A 17085-nucleotide genomic window follows, 5' to 3' on the forward strand; every position below is an offset into this window, starting at 1 on the left:
ATTTCAAGAAATAAAAAAAGCCGTGATAAAAAAGTCCATGAGAATTAACCGTGCGAAGCAGTTTTGTTATTTATTTTTCATACATTTGACAAAAAAAATATTTTCACGTCCATTCTGTAGTGGTATTCTAAATTTTCTCTACCCACCCCGTTAGAGAGTGGTTAAATTGGGGATTTTTGTGTTTGTAATACCACGACACTTTGCTTCATATAATGGCCACACTGATGGTTAAATGTCAAATGATGTATTAAACTGTTTAAGAAACGGAAAAAAACTAATGCGGTTTAGTCAATTCAACCTAATTAAGTGTTTTGAGTAATGCTTAAGGTCGCAATAATGTTCTTAATGAAAATTATCATGTTTGATTTCATGTGTTCATATTTAATTGACGTTTAATCATCAGTGTGGCCAGCCATGCAGCAAAACGTAGATGCATGCAATAAATAAAAATCCATTAATGAATCGCTCTCTAGGGGGTATAGAAGATTCAGAATACCACCCCTGGAAGATATTTGGCCATTTTCAACCAGTTATAAATTAAATATTTATATTTTAAGCTTTATTACTTTGTGATTGTTCATTATATAGGTAATTAAAATTAGAAGTAAAATTTATTTTATTGCTGACCGGTCCCGAAGATACACAAGGATTTCTTAATTGCAACTTAATAATGAAGCTTGTGTAGCACTGTAGCCTCGAAACTGGTCAGTAATTAAATAAATATAAGTGGTTAAAAACAAAGTGTTTTTATTAGTATACATAGTTTTAAATATGTAACTCAATGATAGAAAACGGGAATCAAGTTATGATAGTGAGGTTCACATATCAGACCTCTGTTCTGGAAGTCTACGATACTAGCACGGGAGCGACACCTGATTCGAAGTGTGTTTTGCAAAAAATTTCATGGATTAAAATGGCAATCAAAGACAAACAAAGCTGTTAAATGTATATTTCATCCTAAAAAAGAGACAAATATTTACAAAAGAATAAAATAATGTGATCACAAATATTGAATTATTCTTTTAGAAAATAAATTACATCAATAATACTATTTTATAAATTATACAGCGTACGCTTTATAAGTTATAAGTAATAAGACATGGAAAGTACGAAGTTATTTATTACTAATCTTGATGCTGTTTTGCATCGGGGTAAATAGAAGGTCCTCCTAATTGAACAGATTCACTAATTGTGAGTTCTTCGTTTAGCCTTTTAGCCAGGAAATAAATTTCAGCTAATGCGATGATAAGAGCGCACATGACTCCCAGAAGCAAACGAAATCCGAAATCCAGATTGCCAATCATTAGTTCTATTCCTAGGAAGCCGAACAAAAAACCAGCGCCGACAGTTATCACAAATTGAAGAATGGCTACCAGTTGTCGGTTGATGCCCTTTACTAAAAAATGAGAAAATATTATTCAAACTAAAACATCCATGAAGCAATTGAGACACAAACAATAAAAAATGTTTGTTTAAGTAAAGAAAAATATGTTTGTATGGCAAAATACAAAGTTATACATATAAATTTTATCAACTAAGGTATGTATTTTGAATTTGTGCCAGCGAGGTTCTAAATTTAATTTAATTTAATGTTGATATAAGAATTAAGATTACATATGATTAGTAATCCAATGCAGTGCTTTATGCACCACTAAGTAGGATAAGTGGATTTTTTTTTTAAATTTTAAAGAGCGCTAAAAAAAGAATGAAGTTGAAAACTTATTGTTTGACTTCCGCGCCTTATTGATAAATGCAATTAGTATTATAGTGAAAATATTCTTACGTTGGTTGGCTATGGTGTCCTCGGGATACCTGACTCTTACATTATCCACATTTTTGGTCATTGCGCGATAATCTCTATTGGATTGGTCCCTCCTTAGCTTCACACACCTCGCTTCGAGTATTGGATTCCGTTTTATAATTTCATTTTCAGGAAGTACAATTTCTGATCCCTCCAAAAGCTCATGCAAGTAAATGAACTCACCTTCATTTCTCAACCTCTCTAAACAACCAGAGAGCCACTCCACGTCACTAATCAATAAGTATTTTGCGTAGTTTTCATTTTCACTATTTTCTTCGTTAATATTACTACGCTCTTCAATAGTATCTTCCCGTGCTAGTGATTTTACATCACCATTTTGCAAAAGTGACTTTAGTGTCTCAATATCTTTTGAATTCAGAAAAGACTTATGTTCTGTAGACTTCAGTATACAATTATTTATTTTTTGTGTATTTACTTCAGTATCTTTGAAACTCCTGACGGATGGTGGAATGTCCTCTGTGACCTTTAAATCATTTATAAATTCTCTAAGTTTTAAGGCTGGCTTAATTCGTATTGTTGGATCTGTCACAGAACCTGTTGTATCCATTTTTATTTACAATATTATTTTTATTTAGTGGTCAAATTTAGTTTATGTTCCAAGTCAGCATAGAAATCCTTAAGTTCCTCTTCTTTTTGCTCAAAAGCGTTATCTATACGAACAAATTTTTGAGAGATGTCTTCAATAAAAAGAGCCCATTCCTTTTTTCTTTCAGTTCTATTTTTTTCGAGAGTTGATTCCTGTGAAAAATCATTACCAATAATCTAAGTATTTGTAAAATATTACTAAATATTATTTATTTGAAGTTGATTCTTAGAATGTGTGTATGTTGTGGAAAGCATACTAACTTTTTCGTTTTCTTTTGCGACTTCTATATTGTGAATCAGGTCACACTGTATTAAGGCGTCATCCAATTTATCGATCAAAACGGGTACATTGGCTGATGAAAGCTGCTTCAGACGTTCTATTTGATCTTTAACCTCAGTTGCGTTTTCGATAACATAAAACAAATTTTCTATTTCCCTGTCGGATCTCTTTTCCTGTAAAAAAAATAGAAATGTACTGTTTAGATATTCATTAATGTCTTTTATTTACCAATTTGTAAAACTTACTTCAAATTCTCTCAGCATATACTTGATTTCTCCGTTCAAAAAAGGACGGTGGTCGAATAATCTCATCCAAATCTTAGAACAATCTGTAATTAAATCAATTTAATAAAAAAAATCTAAGAAATACTCATATTCTAAATTTCAATATTATATTTATCAGTCATATGACTTCGTACCTTTCTGCACATCTGACATTTTAACTATGGTGTTGCCTTTTGCCCAAAGACCACATATTATTTCTGGTGCTGCCATTAACTTATTATTAGTAGTAAAAAAAAATTAATTAAATAGTTCTCAAACACATCACATTATTGTTTTGTGATCTGTGAACACAGCGAGGTAATGTAAATTTGTAATTTATTGAATATACTGTACTTACGCATGATCAATAAAAAAATAAAAAAACTTTTCAAAAATATAATACAAATATAAAATAATCAATATACTTTTGGTGGCTTTTGATAAAATTAATAATCCACACAGTTATTTGTTGTAACCTTGGGTGTATCGTTTTATTTTGATGACTGTGTTGGGTTCTATGATTGAACCCAGTTCAATCAATACCTAAATAAATTGTATTTTTATTAATTTATTTTATTTCATAAAACCAACATTTGAAGGTAAATTTTAATAGATTCAGGAAGTTTTTTATGATATTCTATAATCAAAACAAAGAATATCGTAATAAAATGTATTCTGCTCCAATAATGTATTATTTTCGAGAAAAATAAATCTTCCTTTTGCAGTATTTCAACAGATGGCACTCGTGAAAAATATTAGTTCTTTCTTTGCACAATAGATGGCGGTGCATTGGCACACACCCGATGTAAAGCGTTTATCGCTTTCGCCCCTTTTTGGCAGTTTGAGATAGTCGACGGGCGTGTTAGTGCGTGTTCTGCCGCGTTCTTTATTATCCAAAAGATCGGCTATAATTCGTAATCAACAGTGCACGATGCTAAAAATAAAGTAATCGTGATGAAATAATGCAGCATTTTTGTTTTAGTGTCATCCATATCAGACAAGTGGTAATTTGTATTTTGTGAAACTTAAAAATGTCAATGTAGAAGTGTCAACGTTTATTCTGTGGTGAAGTGTCAGTGTTCTGTGAGCAACATGCCGGGCCTTATAGGTGTAAACGAATTTATAGAGGAGACGAGAGAGGATTATAACTCTCCGACAACCTCTACTTTTGTATCCCGTATGCCACAATGTCGTCAAACCATCCATTCCTTGGAAGAGGTGCGTAAACCATTTTCATAAAAAGGGGAGTTTAAAACTTCGCATAAGCCGTAAACAATAATAATACTAGCAAACAAAGGTGGCCGAACCTGCGACGATGCTGCGGACTCGATTAAACCGCTTCTGTAAACAATGTTTCTTTATAAACCTTAATGGATATTGCGAATGTGAATACTAAATGGTGATATTATAATGCATATTTTTATACCTATTTTGCACAAAATTTAATTTGCAACAGCTTAATATAATACTCAGAGCAATCGTTTTACTGAATAAATTATTAGTAAACATGGAAGACGAGACATTTACAGGGCTCACGACCTGTCAAAGGCTGGTTTACAATACCGTGCAAAATTCACCATTATGCCTAGATATGATAAATAAATTTTTCAAATGTTATAAAATTATAATCTGCTTTCCCCCATACTTTTATTTGCTTTTTATATATCTTGATATTTTTATGTTTTTTCATTATATATTTTTGTATTATTTAATTTCGTACTCACTGTTATTTGGAATATTATTTATTAGGTACTCCTATTTCTTACTAAAGTATAGAGTGAGTTTCTAGAAACCATATCTCAATTGAACGTAGTTATGCAGAAAGCAGCCAGTCCACAATTTTGAAATAATGAGATATTGGTGTTATCGGGTGCAGTAAGGTCAATTTTATGTTTTGCTTGGCTGTTTTAACAGCCAGAAGACCGCTTTCATGCAAAAAACTGTGATAATCACCTTCTGAAAATAGTTTCGATCACAAAAACGGCATTTCTCAATTTTCAGAAAACACCCACGGCATGCGGCACTCGAAAACCTACAATACTTTGAAAATCATTAAAACTAGTCAAATACATAATACGATTCTTGATTGTAATATTTAAAAAAAACAATGTGTTCATTGTTTATCATTTGTCAAAATCAAAAACATAACTGTTCTGTAAATTTGGTAATTGAGTATTTTCATAAAAATGCTATTATCTCAGTTTCACTTTTCTATGGGTGGCTGCTTTCTGCATAACTACGTTCAATTATTTTGTATTTTTTTCTATTGATGTCAATGATACTATTATTTTGTATATTGGGAGCGAAGTATGGAATTGGAAAAATAATGATGAAAGTAGGTTGAATGCTGTCGAAATGGGATCCCTCAGGCGAATGTGTGGTAAAACGATGTATGATAGGTGCACAAATGTCGAGATCCGTGAAGTGTGTAAGGCTGAGACATGCATTATTGACAGAATTAAGAAAGGGGTGCTGCGTTGGTTTGGACATGTAGAGCGAATGGACAGCGAAAGAACGACTAAAAGGATCTACGATGCAAATGTTGATGGATGCAGAAAACGAGGAAGACCGAGAAAGACATGGCACGATCAAGTCCATCAAATACTTGAAGATGGACATGTCAAAAGTAGGAATAATCGGCGTGCGTGCATAAGAAGATGTATGAATGTAGACGAAGCGAGGTCTGTATGCCAAGATAGAGTGTTATGGCGTTCTATCCTCTCTGCCTATCCCTACGGGGAAACGGCGTGATGGTTTGTTGTTGTTGTTGTTGTTGTTGTTGATTATGTATGAATCTAAATTTGTATAATTTATATTTTAATATTTATATCTGATGATTATTTTCTCTTTTGGAATTTTATTATTTAAGTATACCTTGTTTTTCTGAATTGTTTTTATATTACATCACATGTCATTATAATTAAATTTAATTAATTTTACTGTGTATTTTTTATTGTTAATTATTATGGCTTAACACGGGCACATCTTAAAAAGCCTTAAGTTCATTAATATTTAAACGAGTGTAATTTTGAACGAATAAATCAATTTAAAAACCGAATAACTTATTTTAAATAGTTTCTAAATTTCGGTAACCTGAATTATAAGGTAAATAAAATAAACAATGTTTTGACTATGCCCAAATGTTTGCAAAAAAGGCTGCATTTCACTCCCGAGGGAGTTAGGTATCGAGATTGGAATTTGTTGAAAAGAGAGGGAAAAACATTTTTAAAATGGGAATATGGAAGTACAGACTTGCTGTTGGCTGGTTTAAGTAGTTTATCATTTTTACTATGTTTGAACATACACATTTCCTCAACTGTTCTATCTGTTGACTTTTGTGTGAAGTAAATGGGTTATTGGCGTGGGTGGTATTCATCTGGCTGAATTATTTCACCAGACTAGGCAACGCCTAAAAATACTTATCAATTTTTATACTTCTTATACCGCTAAGTTCAATCAACATTCATTTCTAAAGATATATAATAATATGTCACGTCTGTTGTCATGTCATGTTTGTTGTTAAGTGACATATATCTCAATTTGCCATCTTTGGAAATAGGAAAATTGACATATTATAAAGCGATATGCCTATATTTTCTAACCTTCTAATTTATTTCGTAAATTCATTCGTATCGTATAAGAGATAACGAGAGCGAAATACGATTTTGATTGGGCTAGAGTGAGATGGATATATGACGAACGAACGACTTTTCGAAACGAAATTGTAACGGAATAAGCCTGCAGTTTACTAGCGAGAACTAATACCATAGAATTATACCAGAAGACGCGTAGAACCAAGTTTTTATGAATTGTACCTACTGTGTGCAAGTCTCCCCTCTACCTGACATCCCACCTGTGCGCATGCGTGAACTGGCCGCATAATGTTGCCAGACCGTGAACATTATAAACAAATATAAGATAATTTTGTGTTATATTATGTTATTTATTATATACATAAAAGACGAGTGATACTTTAATCCACAAATTTGGAATATCCAGTGACCGGTTTCATCGCTTTCGCGACATGGATAGTACACATTTGTGGATTAAAGTATCACTCGTCTTTTATTTATATAATAAATTACAATGAACTTCCATCGAGAGTTTTCACTTACAAACTTAAATGTTTTTTATATTATGTTATATTTTACAACAAAATATATTTTACTTACTGGACTATAAAAAAACAGGTACTTTTATTAGGCAAACGTAAAAAAAAACAAAACATTGAATAATAAATAATCATTTAGTAATTAAGTAAATTAATACTGTTTAATATTACACTAAGGCTTATTAATAGAAAGCCGGGTAAAAATTCAAATACCCGAAGACATACCATAGTTTGCCAGATTGTAGATCTCATCGAGACGAATCCGGTGATATACATATAAAACTCAATTTGCTTAAAAAGTGACAAATCGCTAGCCCAAAGCAACAGTGAAGAACACGTTTTGAAATAATCGGACTTTGAGGTGTGCGAAGGGTCTGACTGAATTAAATTATTTAAAGTAGATTATGAATACTTCTTTTTCACATATGTTAACTATCTAACTTCCATTTTTTATTATTTGAAAACATTCATTCATTTAATTTATTAACATATCTGCATGTGTATCTCAAAATAAGAAATTTCGGATTTATCTCACTGTTGTTTTGGGCTAGCGATATCATTCTCAGCCATCTTTCCGAACTTAATCTTGCATAGTCACAGTTCCCTAATTCACACACACATTTAGTGCAACTGTTCCACCGTGGTTCCACCCCTAAAGAGATCAGACTTTTTCATTTCTCTAATCGTATAGTACATAAAATACCAACATATTTTTCGAGTGGTGCTGTGATCTGCGATGCGTCATCGTTCAATTCGTTTCCGCTCCCTTACAATAGGTCCTTCTGTCCTGTCCACTGTCCAGTCTGCTGCTCTTCCCAAGCCCAGCATTGAATGCGTAGTAATAATGCATTAGGTACTTCGGACCTCCCGCATTATTATTCTCCTAAATTCATTTCTGTCCTTCGGCGACTATTGCGCGGATAGTATTTTACAATCTATATGTGCATTATATCAATACATTCTGACTTACAATTTATTATGTATTAGTCATATAATCAGAATAGTCCCTGTCTTTGCATAAATATCACTCTGTCTTTGCATACAGACATCGCTTCCTCTACATTAATTTATTTTCTCATGTACGCACGCCGATTATTCCTACTCTTGACATGCCATATCTTACGCCATATCTTTCTCGGTCTTCCTCATTTTCTGCATCCACCAACATTCACATCGTATATCCTTTTAGCCTTTCTTTCGCTGTCCGTTCGCTCTACATGTCCAAACCAACGCAGCACCCCGTTCTGGATTTTTTCGATAATGCTTGTCTTAGCATTACATAGTGGATCTCGGCATAAGTGCACCTTTCATACACCTTTTTACCACAAATTCGCCTGAGAGATCGCATTTCGACAGCATTCAACCTACTTTCATCATTATTTTTCCAATTCCATACTTCGCTCCCATAAATTAGGGTCTGGAACTCCATTATGAACTGCTAGTTTTGCCTCCTGCGACAAACATTTGTTTGCCAAAGTAGATTTCAGTGCACCGTTCACCCTGTTCCCGGCACTCAGCCTTCTTACAATATCTTTCTCAGTCTTTCCATCCCTAGTAAACATACTTCCTAGATACATAAATTGGTCTACCTGATTCAGAATATCTCCGTTCACATAGATCTCACATTTAGTTAAACTTTCATCCCTTTCAAACACCATTTCTTTCGATTTATCAACATTTATTCGCAAATCGCTTTTCTTGCATAATCTAGACTTATTTATCAATCATTAGCAGAATCAATTATTAGGTACGGTATTACCAGTTGGGGCCTTGTAAAACCAACATTAAAAAAATTCAATCTTTACAAACCTCGGCTCTTAAATTAGTTAACAGATCACCTAGACTTGATAAAGAAGAGGTACCCGAACTTTTTAAAAAGCAAGGGTGCCTGTCCGTAAATGCTATTCTATGGCTCAAATTTGTTACTAGATACCGATTTGATAGTAACTACCAGAAGAGGCATTTACATTCACATAATACAAGGCTAGCACAACGTGAAAGCTTGGCAGTACCGAGGTTTGTAAACAAGTATAGCCAAAGAACATTTCTTTACACAATTACTAAAATTTTTAACAAGATTCCTAAGATGATTTTAAAAGAAAATGTTGACAAAGATTTTAAGAAAAAAATAATTCAATGGTTAATGTGTAACAGAGCTTTATATTGATTATCATTTAATGTAATCTATTTTAATTTTTATAAATAAATTTTGTGTGAAAATTAGGTATGCTTTTAGTTCTTATTAATGTTTATATTACTTTTTAAATTTATATAATTTCTCTAACGTTTCTCTTTGTAAAGGAAAAATAAGAAACCTGCTGTCAAGCCGGTTTCGCGGTTTAGTGGGTTTCATTATTTTTCCTTTTATATTTTCTGTTCATGTTTTTACCTTCTTTAATAAAATAAATAAATAAAAAAAACAGTACTATGTATTATAATATTTATTTAATGGCAGGCAAATGCACTTTTTACTACACCATAAGGACGACTAATCTCCTCTTGATTTCCTTTTGCAAGATTTTTGCCGGGGAGTAGCCATTAATAAAATAAATAAAACAAAAAAGGAATATATTATCCATCTGCCCTAATTTATCGACCCGTGTGGATTTGATACGCATGAAGTGGGGTACATGAGTTGTACAAAGTTTTGTCTTAATTCTTACTTCTTACAAGTGTTTACTCTTCCTAGTATAAGTAATAATTCTTTTTAGTCAAATCTCATACTTTGGGGTCAGCTCCGACAGAAAGCGTCAGTCCAAGTTAAAATTAAGTATGGATTTTCTGTACGTATGTGTGGTGTCTAAGTACTTCCTAGTATTAAATTTACGCATCGTAATATATGTAGTAGTAGACTAACTTTACTGTTGTATTGCGGTGAGACTGTTCGCCTCCATTCTTGGCTAAGTGGGTCGCAACTAGATCTGTACGCAAATAATATTGTCTTTGAAACACCGTTTGAAAATCGCAAATTGCACGACTCCGCGACAAAGGCGCAAGTATTTCGTCAGTCGTCGACGAGGACACGAAGAACGATCGGGCTTCGCTACCAAGTCACTGTGGCGTTCTTTGTTCTGACCTTGTTGCGGGATTTGCTGGCAGATAGCGAGCCTCTGCCCACTGCCGGACTGCGCCGGCTTCGCTGTCGGCTGGTGGACGGCGGAACAGGTTTGGTGTTCACGAGTTGCCTCCGCGCAAATATCCTCCAATTCATACTCATCTAAACAACTGTCCATTGATTATTCGTTCAAGCCCAAGTTAAAATTAACGCACGAGCCTGACACACTCCACATAAAAACGATGTCAAAAGCTGAGGAATAAGTCATTTACGTTACAGCGTGTGTGCTTCCTCCTTTCTTTCTGGTAGCTGACATTATTTCATCATCACACTTCTTTTCGGCCTTCCAAATCAAGCATCGCGTCTTTAAAATTTGGTCGTGATCTCGAGAATTGCCGAAGAATTATCAGCAGTGGACGTCAGCAGTCGACGTCCGGATCGTTTAAATGTATAACTGTTTTATTTTACTACAGAGGCGCATAAAATGTTTAAAAAGGTAATATGGAATAGCAATTTACATCATTTTCAATATTAAGTGATAACAAACGCTGTACAGGTATCAACAATGCTTTGAGTATGTCTAAATGTTTGTAGGCAGGTTGGATTTCCTCCTTATGGAGTTATTTATAACTAAATTTCTTGCAACAGAGGGAAAACATTTTTGAGAAGGAAATGTGGAAGTCTAGGCATTTACAGGGATTATGACCTGTCTTTGACTGGTTTAAGTGGCCGCTTTACACACTGTGTAACATTCACAATTTTGCCCATGTTTGAACATCCATATTTCTTCAAATCTTCCATCTGTTGATTTTTGTGAAGTTAAAGAGCTGAAACCTTTATTGTTGTGAAGAGATGTATTTGATCGAATTATTTCACATACTAGGCAACGCCTGAAAACAATTTTAAAATTTATAAACTTCTTGGACCATGGAGTCATTAAGACCAACAAATTACAACAGAGATGGAGAACATTTTAGAGAAGGGATTATGGAAGTCTAGACGTTTACAGAGCTTATGACCTGTTACAGACTTGTGGTTGGTTTAAGTGGCCACTTTACACACTGTGTAACATTCACCATTTGCCCATGTTTGGTCCCAACACTTATGTATGGAAGTGAAACATAGAACTGGCAGAGGAAGGATGAAAGCCGAGTGAACACGGTTGTAATGCGATCTCTTAGACGAATGTATGGGAAATCAATGTATGACAGGGTTACAAATGATGAAATCAGGTGAGAGTGTATATCTGAATCAGGTATAATTGATAAGATTAAGAAAGGGTCTCTGAGATGGTTTGGTCTCGTAGAACGAATGAACGATGAAAGAATGGTTAAACAAGTATATGTGGTGAAAATGAACGATAACGTGAGACGAGGACGACCAAGGAAGACGTGGCATGATCAGATAAACCAAAATCTTAAGTCTGGTCATGTCAAAAGTAGACAGAACCGAAGGGCATGTATGAATGTGGAATAAGCTAGGAATATATGCCAGGATAGACGTGTGTGGCGGTCCATTCTCTCTGCCTACCCCTACGGAGAAATGGCGTGATGGTAGTAGTAGTAGTTGAATATCCACATTTCTTCAATTCTTCCATCTGTTGATTTTTGTGAAGTTAAAGAGCTGAAGCCTTCTGTCAACAAACATTTGGACAAACTCAAAATATTGTAACTAAACGTATTGTTTTTTCCATTTCTTCGTTTTAAATTAATGAATCTACCAATCATCCTTCTTAGGATGGATTTCCTTAATAAAAAAAAAATGCTTGGATTCCCCAATGAAGCGCTAGTGCTGGACATATCACACCTGATCAGTAATCAGTATCCGCTGGCGCTGGTCGGCTTGTCTCGCATTTGAAAGCGCGGATTACAAATTCTGTTTACGTAGTTGTCTTGGCATTTGGCGCAGAGTTGTACATATATTGGTGTTTGGTGTTCGTTTGTATTTGTATTCAGAGACTGAATCACGATCACGTTGTCTACGGTAGATGCAAAAACTGATTTGGTTCAATGCGGATATTTGTACTATTTATAAGAAAAACATTTTTATGTTTACTTCTATATTATTTGCCAATTTATAAATACTTATAATGTTAGGTATAAAATAATAACTTATATTGTCTCAATAGAATTAACGATATTAACCATATCAATTGATATCAACGACCTTCTCTCCCTTAGTCTTAGATTTACCACTTCTTTAATTCTTGAAAGTGTTTTTATATATTTATTTTGTTTGTGTTAGAAAAGTTGTTTGGTATATATTGTTGTGAATATTTAGTTATAAATATGTAAAACTTACGTTGTTTCTTTGTTGTCCTGAATATATGTTTTTTAATTGAAAAAACTATTATTTAAATCCCGATTTGAGTTGTAGTAGCTCTTGGAAATGTAATTTAAATATCATTCAAAAATATAATGAATACTTATAATATGTCATTACAACCAGCATTTATTGATTTTGACCAAGCATTTGATTCTGTAGAGATATGGGCAGTGATGAAAGGTTTAAATAATTGTAGAGTGGATCTCAGATACTCACAACTCCTAAAAAACATATACAATAATGCCACCTCTATTGTACAGCTCCTTGGAATATCCGAAAAGTTCCGCGTAAGAAGAGGAGTAAGACAGGGTGACACAATATCCCGTAAATTATTTACACTAGCTCTGGAAGATGTCTTCAAAACTCTTGACTGGAACGACAAGGGTATTAACATCAACGGCGAACTCATAAGCAATCTCAGATTCTCTGATATAGTCCTATTTGCTAAAGATAAGAAAGAACTTTAAAAAAACATGATAAACGAAGTTAATACAGCATCCCTGAAAATAGGCTTGAAAATGAATGTTTCAAAAACTAAAGTAACGAGTGATGCAAACCAAACATGAAACATCCTTGTAAATGGACAAATCATATAAAAGGTTGATAGTTATACCCCTAGGACACGAAAAAAAGCTCGGGAACGATAATCAAGGGGTAGAGATAAAAAGAAGGCGTAGTCTAGCATAGGCTGCCTTTAGTAAGCTTTCATATATCCTGAAATCTCTGAAGTATTCACATTACTTAAGGAAGAAACTGTTTGATGCTTGTGTTCTCACTGTACTGACATATGGCTGTTAAACTTTTGTGTTCATGAAAAAAAAATTATACAAATTATCAGTGACACATTGAACCATAGAAAGGAGAATGCTGTATATTTCGTTGAGAGACAGAAAAACTAGTACATGGATTAGAGTGAGAACAAAGGTCACCGATGTGGTCCACAGGGCTGCCAACCAGAAATGGAGCTGGGCTGGTCAATAGCCAGAACCACAGGCTCTAGATAGACCAAAAAAGTCCTGGAATGGCGACCCAGAACGGGTAGAAGAATCGTTGGCAGGCCTCAGACAAGGTGGTCTGATGACATGAGACGAATTGCAGAAAGTGGTTGGATGCGGTTGGCTAAGGATAGGGAGATATGGAGACTAAAAGGGCCAGCCTATTTTCTTTAACATAACAATATGTTATGTTATAGAAAATAGGAAATACTGATCACCCCCTATTCGCACCTGTCGGTGCAAAGGGCACTGCATTGAAAAACCAAAGGCAGCGTTTCTCAATCATCAGTTATATTATGAAGGTAATAATGTGTCAAGACTAAGGCTTCAGGTATTTGTTGGATTTGGTCATTTCATGTTTTTTCCTGCCTGCCTCTTCACATGCACTCGCAATATTAAAATTATACAATCGGAGCTTTTAAAAAATATCCATCTTCTAAGCGTTTCTCAGTTATGCGTAACAGCGTTTATTCATTATATTTAAAAACATAGTATAATTTTTAATACCCACCAAGTAAATCTAGAGACTTTTCGGTTTCTTTATCTTCTTATCGTACTTCGTACATTCGAAGTTTTAACAGTTTTTTCTTCGAAATTCTGCTTTGTTCAATACTATATTATTCTAGTATCTAGAACTAGGTATTTTTAGTAAAGTTTGTCACGAGTAGACAGAGTTTCTTCGAGCCAAGAACGTTTCTGCATCCTATATTCGTATTTCGTATGTTGTATCCATTATCCATTTAACATGAGTCAGAAGTTCGTTTTTTATGATTTATTTCGTTGTCTACGCATATATATATACGCATATACATACGTTATCCCATCGCGACAACTACGGGATATTATTTTTTCTCACTAATCCTTTTCTCTGATTCAGATGACGAGTATTTTCTGAACTCCCAATTTTTTCGTTCGGTTATCTTAGAAGGTAGTATACTACTTGCCATAGTAAGACGAAAACCTTCGTGACGCGATCCGCGTGTGTAGTTATTTCTAACTAATTTGTTAACTCCCCAGTTTGAGAGAAAGCACTTTACAAACACTTTAGCCGAACAAGAGCGGAAACTTTCAGAAAATACTCCTATTCTTGCCATCTTAATTCGCTGCCCTAAATATATTTGTACATACATACATATTGATCACATCTTCTTCTAGTACCTTATCAGGGTCCCCCGACGGTGGTGATCACCATAGAGTAGGCCTCTACCGCTGTCCGGAACGATTCCCGGACGCTTCTAATGCCAGTCCACTCCCGTGTGTTACGAAGACAGGACATCTAGTCGCTTTAGTTCGTTTTTCTCCAACATATCATTTTTAACGAAATTTAGTTAAATGTACAGATGTTCTGAGAAAGCCTTTATTTATAAAATGAAAATTAAAAAAAAAGGTTTTTTTACCAATTTTGTCTTCAGTTGTGGTACTAACTAACTAACTAACTAAACCAGGAAGTTTTATTGATAACTTTATTTATAATTTTATCAAAATCTTAACTATGGAGTATTATCAAGAAAAAACATTAATTTTATATATTCAGCTGTGGTCATTATTTATTCCTATTTTGTAAAAAAAAAACTTTTAAGCTCTATTTCTGTAGATTTTTGTTTTGGTCTGTTGGACAAAAACTATAAAAAAACTTAAAAATACATTTTAAAAAATATGCACCTTTAACCTCTTTTTCCATTAGGAAAAATAGTGAAACAACAAAAACTAAACGAAAGACAATATGTAACGTAACGCTCTGAATAAAAAATAAAAACTGACGGCGTGTACGATCGCCACAACGCTCGGGTTACAACTAACGTGGCATGCAAATATGGTAAGAGAGAGGGTTGTAGGGGACGATTCCATGCCATGATTTTAGTTGACTTCATGATCAAATGGTGATTTTTTTAATTAACGATTTTAATATTTTTTACTTTCGCCCGCTTTTCGCCTGGAAATACTCCTATGTGCGTCGTCCCATTCCTCGGTGTCCCTCTATTCTAATATGCAAAGGCAAATAGCTGCAATTTAAGTTGCGGCCGTTTAGCGTAACGGGGCTCAATGCATTCCTATCAGTGGCCTCTATCATATTCCATAACATAGTTTGCTTTATCTCTTTCCTTTACTGTTCACTAGGCAAAAAGTTGATACATTTACCGTGTACCTAGCTCATGCAAATATTGATTTATTTCAACAATGTTTTTAGTATGTCCAAATGCTTGTAGACTGGCTAGATTTTCTCCATAAGGAGTTGTTCGTATTGAAATTTGTTGCAACAAACAGGGAAAACATTTTTGAGAAAGGAATCTGTTGCAACAAATTCAAATATGAACAACTCTTAGGGAGAAAATCCAGCCAGTCTGCAAACATTTGGACATACTTAAAACATTGATGAATTAACTAGCTGGTAAAAGAAGAAGTATAAAAAATTGGAAAATCGTTTTCAGGCGTTGCCTAGTACTTAGGTGAATTGGTTCAGCTGGATGAATCTCACCCACATGATAAAGGTTTCAGCTCTTTTACTTCACAAAAGTCTACAGATGGAAGAGTTGAGGAGATGCGGATATTCAAACATAAAATTGTGAATGTGACCCTTAAACCAGCCAATGACAAGTCATAAGCCCTGTAAATGCCAAGACTCCCATATTCCCTCTTTAAAAATGTTTCTCTGTTGCAACAAGTTTAAATTAATTTATTTGTGCAGATGGTAAATTTACTGAGAAACTTAAATTTAATAACAATGTGATTAATTAATAATTAAACTTAATATACCTAAATTAAATATATCCGAAAATCTACATAATACATTTATTAATTATCTCTATCCCTAATATACCAATTATGTAGCGGCCAAACACATTTTCTTTAATAATATGAAACTTACTAAACATTTATGTCAGTAACGTGATTAAATCATATCTACGTACTCATTTTTACCTTTGAAACCTCCTTTGTATTAGAAAACTTGTTTACATTACGAAAAAACAGCAAAAAACAAAAAAAAACTATAAACGCATTTATCATAAAACGACTATTTTCAAGTAGCGGCTATCTGCCCAGACACATAAGTAAATTGAAATGTAGAATATCCTTAATTTCTTTCATAAATATACTACAGCTACTACGAAAATCTAAAATATGCACTGCACAGAACTTGTTACCCGATCAATGAAGCACTGATATCGGAGAATCAAGATGATAACATTTTTTTGTTACGAGCGCCTTATTTGAATCTTCAAATTGTAGAATACTTTTGTTAACAGGTTTATCTCAGTGAGTCAGAAATAACTGCACCTATCATAAACCTGTTTTTGTATTACCAATAGGTACATAGTACAAAGATAGGTATGTTGTTCAGGTTTTTTTGGTTTCCTGTGAAAAAAGTCTTCTGCAAACATTTTTTTATTCAAAAAATCTTTTCCCTGTGAGATTGTTTATTAATTAATCTTACATCTACGGTTGTTTTATAATAATACACGCGAAGTTTTCCCATCTTTAACACCATGTCACACAAATACTCACGTTGTTAGTTAGTTATATTCTAACAAATAAAAATAGGACACAAAATGCCGAACACTCTCAAAGTGGGACGGAAGGTCTGTCGTTGGTCCGGCTTCTCCCGAATTTCCTGCGGTTTCCTCTTCTGAAGCAAATGTGGATAAATTCT

General features: G+C 33.9%; 3 protein-coding genes across 4 annotated transcripts in view; 1 reads left to right on the top strand and 2 right to left on the bottom strand.

Moving 5' to 3' along the window:
- Positions 1-933: 933 nt before the first annotated feature.
- On the bottom strand, positions 934-2369 carry LOC148273937 (vacuolar ATPase assembly protein VMA12). The gene is made up of 2 exons (XM_088237910.1): positions 1784-2369; positions 934-1396 (listed from the first exon to the last, which is right to left on the bottom strand). Exons 1-2 carry the CDS (start codon positions 2367-2369, stop codon positions 1125-1127), a joined length of 858 nt encoding a protein of 285 aa, XP_088094036.1. The 3' UTR covers positions 934-1124.
- Muted (biogenesis of lysosome-related organelles complex 1 subunit 5) lies at positions 2062-3160 on the bottom strand. The gene is made up of 4 exons (XM_088237913.1): positions 3106-3160; positions 2933-3015; positions 2669-2860; positions 2062-2560 (listed from the first exon to the last, which is right to left on the bottom strand). Exons 1-4 carry the CDS (start codon positions 3122-3124, stop codon positions 2390-2392), a joined length of 465 nt encoding a protein of 154 aa, XP_088094039.1. The 5' UTR covers positions 3125-3160; the 3' UTR covers positions 2062-2389.
- Positions 3161-3785: 625 nt separating this feature from the next.
- The window catches only part of Asap (ArfGAP domain of ASAP), a 143726-nt gene continuing 130426 nt past the window's right edge, over positions 3786-17085 (top strand). The window contains exon 1 of one of the 2 annotated variants that reach the window (XM_088237901.1): positions 3786-4168. In XM_088237901.1, coding sequence (XP_088094027.1) covers positions 4043-4168 — 126 coding nt within the window. In that variant the 5' untranslated portion in view covers positions 3786-4042. The remainder of the gene's footprint in view (positions 4169-17085) is intronic. The other variant, XM_088237902.1, reaches the window with a different exon arrangement.

The sequence above is a fragment of the Micrasema longulum genome, unplaced genomic scaffold (genome assembly GCF_059751315.1).
Source record: "Micrasema longulum isolate JH-2025_06_02 unplaced genomic scaffold, ASM5975131v1 h1tg001802l, whole genome shotgun sequence".
In the NCBI taxonomy this organism is placed as follows: Eukaryota; Metazoa; Arthropoda; class Insecta; order Trichoptera; family Brachycentridae; genus Micrasema; species Micrasema longulum.

Excerpts from the sequence above, each read along its gene's own strand:
- LOC148273937 (XM_088237910.1), bottom strand. The coding sequence starts at position 2,369 with ATGGATACAACAGGTTCTGTGACAGATCCAACAATACGAATTAAGCCA. Across the intron at positions 1,397-1,783 it reads GGACACCATAGCCAACCAAC|TAAAGGGCATCAACCGACAA; the intron begins GTAAGAATATTT and ends CTCATTTTTTAG.
- Muted (XM_088237913.1), bottom strand. Across the intron at positions 2,861-2,932 it reads ATATGCTGAGAGAATTTGAA|GAAAAGAGATCCGACAGGGA; the intron begins GTAAGTTTTACA and ends TTTTTTTTACAG. Across the intron at positions 2,561-2,668 it reads TCGCAAAAGAAAACGAAAAA|GAATCAACTCTCGAAAAAAA; the intron begins GTTAGTATGCTT and ends GATTTTTCACAG.